This window comes from Nuphar pumila, chromosome 7 (genome assembly GCF_984573655.1).
Source record: "Nuphar pumila chromosome 7, dmNupPumi1.hap1.1, whole genome shotgun sequence".
In the NCBI taxonomy this organism is placed as follows: Eukaryota; Viridiplantae; Streptophyta; class Magnoliopsida; order Nymphaeales; family Nymphaeaceae; genus Nuphar; species Nuphar pumila.
The window spans coordinates 42,727,544-42,735,682 of record NC_143255.1 but is presented as its reverse complement, the minus strand read 5'-3'; the positions used below and the strand labels follow the sequence as shown (position 1 = coordinate 42,735,682).

At 39.9% G+C, this 8,139-nt stretch overlaps 1 protein-coding gene across 1 annotated transcript; it reads left to right on the top strand.

The window, feature by feature from the left end:
* The first annotated feature begins 1,454 nt into the window (after positions 1 to 1,454).
* Positions 1,455 to 7,915, top strand: LOC149832079 (ATP synthase subunit beta, mitochondrial-like). The gene is made up of 9 exons (XM_090014316.1): positions 1,455 to 2,050; positions 2,391 to 2,466; positions 2,629 to 2,717; positions 2,917 to 3,034; positions 3,120 to 3,223; positions 3,361 to 3,519; positions 3,762 to 3,986; positions 4,078 to 4,389; positions 7,425 to 7,915. Exons 1-9 carry the CDS (start codon positions 1,565 to 1,567, stop codon positions 7,536 to 7,538), a joined length of 1,683 nt encoding a protein of 560 aa, XP_089870442.1. The 5' UTR covers positions 1,455 to 1,564; the 3' UTR covers positions 7,539 to 7,915.
* The last annotated feature ends 224 nt before the right edge of the window (positions 7,916 to 8,139 follow it).

Here is an 8,139-nt window from a genome sequence, read left to right as displayed (position 1 = left end):
TGGTGGGCTTGGTTAGAATGCCCTTTCATAGGAAAGGCACGAGGTTTGAAAAACAACTTTCCTTTTTTTCAGCAGAAAAGGGCTTCCCCACCTTCCCCTAGTGGGAAAAAAGGACTTTCATGGAAAACATGTGTGTCACGTTAGCAAACGGGAGGCGCACCGCCTTTTCCACAAGTAGAGCTGGTAAACGATACGAATGAAGCGAACATATAGTGTTTTAGTTTGGCAAGCTTCGTGTTCGAGTCGAGCCGAATTTGAGCTTATGAAAGTGTTGAGCTAAACGAGTTGAACACGAGCTAGCTTGCTTACACTAAAATATTTTTTGGAGTTAAAAAGTATATAAAGCTGAGCTCAAAATAGTTTATTTATAAAATAAAAAATTATTTCAAACTTGTAAACTTATTCCTTGCAATCGTCTTCGCTCTATGATATAAAATATATGTTAAATATTTTTAATATTAATTAAGGAGCCTATATGAGCCGAGCCGAGCTGAACATTGGTTGTTCAAGCTCAAGTTTGCCGAGTCTATTTCAGAGAACATGAGCCGAGACATCAGCGGCTCAACTTGTTTTCCATCCCTACCCAGTTGTTTCATGTCTCGTGGGAATGTGGCGTATGGTGTTTGCGAGACAAGCTTCCCCAAATGTCTTGTCAATTTTAGCCTCTTCCACAACCATCCGGAGAGTAATTTGACCAAACCCTAACCTCAATTCCCAGCTTCTCAACTACCATTTTCCTAAGAAGAAATCAAATCCTTTCAACTATGAATGCCTGTAATCTGGGCATGTGGGGCCCATGCGACATTAGATCCCTCCAAACGAATGAAACTTGGATCAAGCATGTTCTGGACCGTATCCGATCCGTTCTCGGCCTTTGGAGCACATTTGAAAGAAGAAAAGAAGTAGGAAAAGTAATGCAAAATGAAAATTTTGTATAAAATTTTCAACTCTTCCAAACAAGAGACTTTTTCCCAATGAGAGTTTTTTTCTAAAAAGTACACTTTTTTTTATAGAAAACATTATTTGACAAGGAAGTGAAGAAAAAAAAAATATATTTTTACACTCACCACTTAGCTCACATCTCACCATCACCCACCATCTCACCACCATCCACCGCCCTCCTCTATCTCAAAATTTTCACATTTTGTCAGTCTATTTTTCTCATATTATAAGAGATTTTTTTAAAAAAAAAAAACTTTTTATATCAAAAACTCTCATAAGCAAAACTTTCCTATAAGAGTTTTTATCTCTTCCAAACATGATCTTAGAGTCAACTCAAGAGACCAAGAAATTCGGACGATCCAAAACTATCGGAACCCAGGCCAATCCAAAGCCAGATTTCACCAAAATTGGAATCCGCCAATCCTTCCATCACTCCCCCAGTGAGAGAAGAAAGGAAACTTTCTAAAAAAATAAAGCAAGCGAAAAAAAAAGGATCACCGTCCGACGAGAGATAAACCGTTTTCCGTCGAGGGCTTCACCTTAATATATAACACCGAACCCTAGCAATCCCTCTCTTATCTCTCCCCTCCCACCCTCTCTCTCTCTGTCTCTCTGGAGAGCGATGGCGTCGCGTAGGGTTCTTGCCTCCCTCCTCCGCTCCGGCCTCCGCCGCCACCCCTCGAAGCCCTCCTCCGGTACCTTCCTCCTCCCCTCCGCCGGCCGCTCTGGCACTCTCCGCCGCCCGTCCCCCGCCGGATACCTCCTCAACCGCGTGGTAAACTATGCCACCTCCGCCGCCGCTGCCGCCCCACCAATCCCTCCCTCTCCGGCCAAGGACGGCCGCTCCGGCAAGATCACCGATGAGTTCACCGGCGCCGGCGCGGTCGGCAAAGTCTGCCAGGTGATCGGTGCCGTCGTCGACGTCCGCTTCGATGAGGGCGGCCTCCCGCCGATCCTGACGGCGCTTGAGGTTCTCGACCACTCCATCCGGCTCGTCCTCGAGGTCGCGCAGCATCTCGGCGGAAACATGGTGCGGACCATCGCTATGGATGGTACGGAGGGGCTCGTCCGCGGGCAGCAGGTCCTCAACACCGGGTCCCCGATCACGGTAGGTGCCGAGTTTCTGAGTTTTAGCTCGTCTCCGATCGGTTCGTTTCTATGGATCTGTGGGAGGGTTTTGTTGATTCGTGTGTTTCTTTGTTTTGCAATGTTTTCGATTTTGAAATTTGGCTTTCCGTATGCAAATATCGTGAATTTTGCAGTTGAAATTTTAGTTTTGAAATGGAAATATTGTGTTAGTGTTGTTTTTGGTAGATCTGGGGGTGGATTGAGTGTATTAGGAGAATGTAGATGGAGGTGCGAATTGCATAGTCATCATCACCGTTATCATCTTCATTATCATCACTGCTACAAGCATTACTGCTCACGATAGCGTTTTCGATATACAGGTGCCTGTGGGTAGGGCAACTCTTGGTCGGATTATTAATGTGATTGGGGAACCCATTGACGAGAAGGGTGATTTAAGTAAGGATCGTTTTTTTTTCTTCTGTTAAGTTGCTTAGATTGTATATTTTCGGATTTAAGTTTTCTTCTTCTGTTTAGTTGGTCAATTGAATCTTTGTGGATATAATTTCTCTTTTGTACACAAAAACCTTTTTGATGATATTGATTTTATTGTTTCAACAGAGACCGATCACTTCCTGCCAATCCATCGTGAAGCTCCTGCTTTTGTAGAACAGGCCACCGAACAACAGATCCTTGTTACTGGCATCAAGGTTTTTGATCTGTTTCTCGATTGCGCTTGTTAGAATTGTTATTTGCACTATTTTTTTTATTGTTTTGATTGCTGCTGATCTGGTTGTTAGTATGCGTTCATTGAGTTATTGAATGAAGCCTTTTTTTTATTGTTTCCTAAATATTAGGTTGTTGATCTGTCTTGATCTATTTAAAATTGGTGTTACCTGTGTTTCCCAGGTTGTCGACTTACTTGCGCCATACCAGAGAGGTGGAAAGATTGGTCTTTTTGGTGGAGCTGGTGTCGGCAAAACTGTGCTGATTATGGAACTTATTAACAATGTCGCCAAGGCTCATGGTCAGTTATCAGGAAGAATATTTGCTTGGCATCAATCATATTGCTATTTTTCTCGTTTTGGAGATTGACTCTATTTTTGTGTCAGGTGGTTTCTCTGTGTTTGCTGGAGTCGGTGAACGTACACGTGAGGGCAATGACCTTTACAGGGAGATGATTGAGAGTGGTGTCATCAAGCTTGGAGATAAGCAGGTTCCCTTTTTTCATTTTGGGAGTTTGACTATTGACATTTCAGGAGATGTTAAGTTGTTGAATTCTTCCTCTTTTGGAGAATCGAAGAAGAGAAAGTTTAGGTTCTAATATAACCTTTATGTAATTCTGAATCACAGAGTGAGAGTAAATGCGCTCTTGTTTACGGACAAATGAATGAGCCACCTGGTGCTCGTGCCCGTGTTGGGCTTACTGGCCTGACTGTTGCTGAGCACTTCCGAGATGCTGAAGGACAAGATGTGCTTCTTTTCATTGACAACATTTTCCGTTTTACTCAAGTAAGTTTCTCCTTTGATTTTTTTTTGTGTTCATTTTGTGTGCACATGCATGTGTACAGTTATTCATGAATTGTTTTTTGAGCAACCTTCTTTCATGACTTCCCTTTAGGCTTTCCTATTGTTAAGTCTTCCTTTTGATGTTTAGAAATCATCATGGAACATGAAGGTGGAGATGTTATTGATGTCTTAACTCTTTAAGTGTGTTTGTGAGAAGTTGATTAATATGAGTTGAAACCTTACAGGCAAACTCTGAAGTGTCTGCTCTGCTCGGTCGAATTCCTTCTGCTGTCGGTTATCAGCCAACTTTGGCTACTGACTTGGGAGGACTGCAAGAGCGTATTACCACAACAAAGAAAGGTTCTATCACATCGGTGCAAGCTATTTATGTGCCTGCTGACGACTTGACTGATCCAGCTCCTGCTACCACCTTTGCCCATCTTGATGCCACCACTGTGTTGTCAAGACAGGTTTGTCCTTCTTGACTTGAAGGTTGCTGGGGGTTTTATTCACCTGCAAGAAGCTTGATTTGAAATGTTTCTAACCTTAGATTTTGAACAGATTTCTGAACTAGGTATTTATCCTGCCGTGGATCCACTTGATTCTACATCCCGTATGCTGTCTCCTCACATTTTGGGAGTGGATCACTACAACACTGCTAGAGGTGTACAGAAGGTTCTTCAGAACTACAAGAATCTTCAGGATATTATTGCTATTTTGGGAATGGATGAACTTAGTGAAGATGACAAGTTGACCGTAGCTCGTGCGAGGAAGATTCAACGGTTCCTAAGCCAACCTTTCCATGTTGCTGAGGTCTTCACGGGTGCTCCTGGAAAATATGTGGAATTGAAAGAGAGTATAAAAAGCTTCCAGGTTAGATATGCACTTCATAAATTTACTGAATTGGTTAGAGAATTTTATTTGTTGAGTACTTTTATCTGAAATCCTTGTTTTAGATGAATGGATGTCAAATGGTATTAGTTGTTGTAGACCCCCCCACCCCACCCCACGGTACCTTTTTGTTTTTCTTTATTGAAACAGCTTTTGTGCCCAATACCGTATACCTTGCTTGTTGGACCTGTAAGCTGGTTCCGTCAGGGCCCTAGACCTCAATTGTAGCTTGTTGGATGTTTAGATTAGTTTAATGATTAACTCTCAACTTATTCCCTGGGAGAACATGCGAGAGAGATTTTGTGGCAGTACATCTTATGAGTTTCATATACCTAAAGTTCTCTGAGTTGTGACATTCTCTGATCACTTCTATTAAGTAAAAGCTGAACGTGATATCGTGGGCCATAAATCTCCACCATACTGTCTGATCCCAATTGGTATTAGTGAGTTAATCAAGTAATTCACATTTCTAAAGTGAGATTAGTTGTGGAAAAAATAAAGCATAAGTATCCAATAAGAAACATCTTAACTTTGTGTGAGATTATATTGAATAACTTAGTCTATAATGTGGTATGCCGACAAGGACTGCACTCATCTGGTAGGGGTGATTCATGAAACTCACTGAGTTGAAGGGACACCATGAGTTCGTCCATCCGTTGCTAGAAGGCTGAAACTGGGTGTACTCCCTGGTGGACAAGGGGGACCTGGGTGAGTAAGGTGGTTTTTGCAAAAAAAAAGTCCCTTCAATAAAATAAAATAGTTTAAAGGCTGACTGCCATATTTTGGGCATGCATGCATTTTTTAAGTTTGATAGCGATTAAGCTTTAACCAGCTATCTGACAGCATGAGTTTATTTTAGTATGGTTCTCACTCATTTGATAGCATGTGATTGACTTATAACTTCAGCTGCTATATTTATATTTCGCTATGTCAGCATTATATTTCAAACAACTCTTAGCTATCATTAATTCATCCATGTTCTATCTCCTGTGTCACATAAACAATGGCAGGATTGGTACCTAGAACTTTGCAGAACTAGGACATGATCCCTATATATATATATGTATATATATAGATAGATAGATATATATAGAGAGAGAGGCGTAATAGTGGTTGCTCATGTTGGACAAAGGAGCACTGCTGATCACACTTACAATCAGCAAGGCAAAAAAAATTGCACAAGGCCCCTTTTTTTGACACAGCGCACACGATCAAGGGCATTCATGCGTCCGACGGAAGCACGTCCACTGTTATGCCCTTCCCTATATATATGATTATACATGTTAAGAATTCTTTATCTAGCAGTAAGAGCATGAATATCATCCTAAGTGCAAAGTGTTGGACAACAATTCTGAGCCATTATATTTAAAGAACATTATATAATAAATCCAACTTGAAAAGTATAGTGCAACATAGTCAACAAGAAAGTGAGTACACAATAAACAACCATATCCACAAAAGTACATGAAATTAGATACTTGATGCTGACTTAGGTTTGATTGAGTCCATGAAGTGTCGTGTCTGGTGTCATGTTGTGTCGACAAGGGAAACACATGCTAAGTGTCCTCATGATATAGTTTGTTTCTGTCTTTGAATTGTTTTAGTGTTGCTTTTCATCTTATAGTTCTTTAGACATAAAATTTATTAGTGTCCTTTTAGCATATGTCCTTGCCTTCAGATATTTATGCTCTCTATCTCTCTCTTGTGCATATTGCTATTCATAAAATGCCTTGTTTGTGTCCGTTATCCATATAGTATCTGTGCCATGAACCTGTGTTTGTGTGAAATTGCAGCTACTAAAATTAGGAAGTACAGGTAGTGTGTGAAAGTAAAAGATTTTGAAAATTGTGGTAGTTTTTATGTTTTTCTTCTTGTCTATGCTGATGACTATATTTACATTCTTAACATTGATTTGTTTTCTAGATAACAGTCCTTGACTCTTCTGTGCAGCTTCTGTTGTCACATCTCGGCATTATTTGATTTGTGCTGTTTCTTTTTTCTTTTCAATAGTTTGCACTATCTCCAAGGCTTTGTCTTTTCCATTTCTTTTTCTTAATAGAAGATCATCATCCATTTGGATAAGTTGAAGATGTGTTTGAGCAATCCTATGCTTTATGGATAGGGTGGGCTGCCTGTGGGCCACCTATGGCTTGGACCATGGGGATAGGCCTTGGCGGGCTTTCTTGTACCCAGCCCAGCCTTTCCTGGTTTGTGGGTGACCATTTGAAATAGCTGGACAGCCTACGATTTTGAGCCGATAGTGCCATATGCATGATCATCTAAGAATGATGTTTAGCTTCTGTTCACTAAGTTTGCAATTTTTCTGATGGTAAATCATAGTTCATAACAGCATGTGTTGGTGTGCATGGATGATATCCATTGTTGTACATTTGATCACTCGTAAAACTTGTTTTTTATTGAGAATGCTGTTAACATGATTTATAGCATAAAAATATTCGAGTTCTAGATTATAGATCTGTAGTTGTTTAATTAGTGAAGTGGTAATCTTAATGTTGCTGAACTTGGATTTGTCATATCCAAATCCCTGCTCATGCTAGTTAGGCTTTTCATTTTATTATTTCTTTTTTCCAAATTTCAGTTTTAATGATACTTTGTTGGACCCCCAAAACTGAAACTATGTTCAGGAAGATGTAAATATGACTAGTTATTTGTTCTTCATCATGGTATAGTGTCCCATGTTTTTGTTTACACTAGTAATTTTTTATTAAAGTTTCTGGTGCTAATTACTGTTGAATGTCTACATCTTGCCTGATTATCTGTGCAACCAATAAAAATGTTGGTGTTGATCCAAGTTTCTTGCAAGCAATAGATTTTGATGCATGAGTTGGACTATTAAGAGTTTATATTCATGGTTGATTTAATCAAAACAAGTCACAAAGAAAAAGAGAAATCTGCTGTTTTGATCTTTAAAATTTCACGAATTTATGCCTTGTCCTGCTTTTAGTTTTATATGGAATTGTTCCAGCTAATGTGGTGTTGGATTCTGTTGTTGGTAGGGTGTTTTGGATGGTAAATACGATGATCTTCCGGAACAATCATTCTACATGGTTGGTGGGATAGATGAGGTGATTGCAAAGGCTGAGAAGATTTCCAAGGAATCTGCTGCTTAATCTGTGGTCTCTTTTCTCAGTGCCGTTAATAATTTGTTCAGCCCGGGGGCATTGCCTGTGGGCAAAGTTTACATTTTTTGATGATGACGGCCAGCATTGGTTTTCCATTTTTAGTTTATTTGAACAGGCTTGTGTTAGATAGAGTAAATGAGCAAGCGTCTCTATATGGCAAAGGCGCACCATTTTCCCTTTTTTAAAATAAGGGTGCAAAACTAAATGCTCGGAACTGTCTTTACTGCTTTTTTTTTTTGGCATTCTCACTGTAAAATTCTGTTTTATGTTCTCTGACTAGTTCATCTTGATATTTATTATCAAGAATCTGTGGATTCAATCTTTAAATTTAATGGAAGAACCTTCGCATGTTTGCTGCACTGAAACTCTGAGGTTACATTGCTGGGGGATTTGGTCTTAAGGTTTTTGGATTAATATGCATAATTGCGAGATGCTTTGCCGTTGCTCAATCTACAATTTTGCTGATGGATGATCATTATCAGAAGTGTTGTCTTGATTGATTCACTTTCTTCTCTATTGTTCGCAATCAGTTTGGTAGAGCATGAAATGGAACCACAATAAGAGTAAGCATGTTAAATCTTATAGTTGC

Bases quoted from the DNA above. Each gene is read 5' to 3' on its own strand.
- LOC149832079 (XM_090014316.1), top strand. From the start codon at position 1,565: ATGGCGTCGCGTAGGGTTCTTGCCTCCCTCCTCCGCTCCGGCCTCCGC. The intron at 2,051-2,390 runs GTAGGTGCCGAG...TTCGATATACAG, and splicing joins ACACCGGGTCCCCGATCACG to GTGCCTGTGGGTAGGGCAAC. The intron at 3,035-3,119 runs GTCAGTTATCAG...TTTTTGTGTCAG, and splicing joins CAATGTCGCCAAGGCTCATG to GTGGTTTCTCTGTGTTTGCT.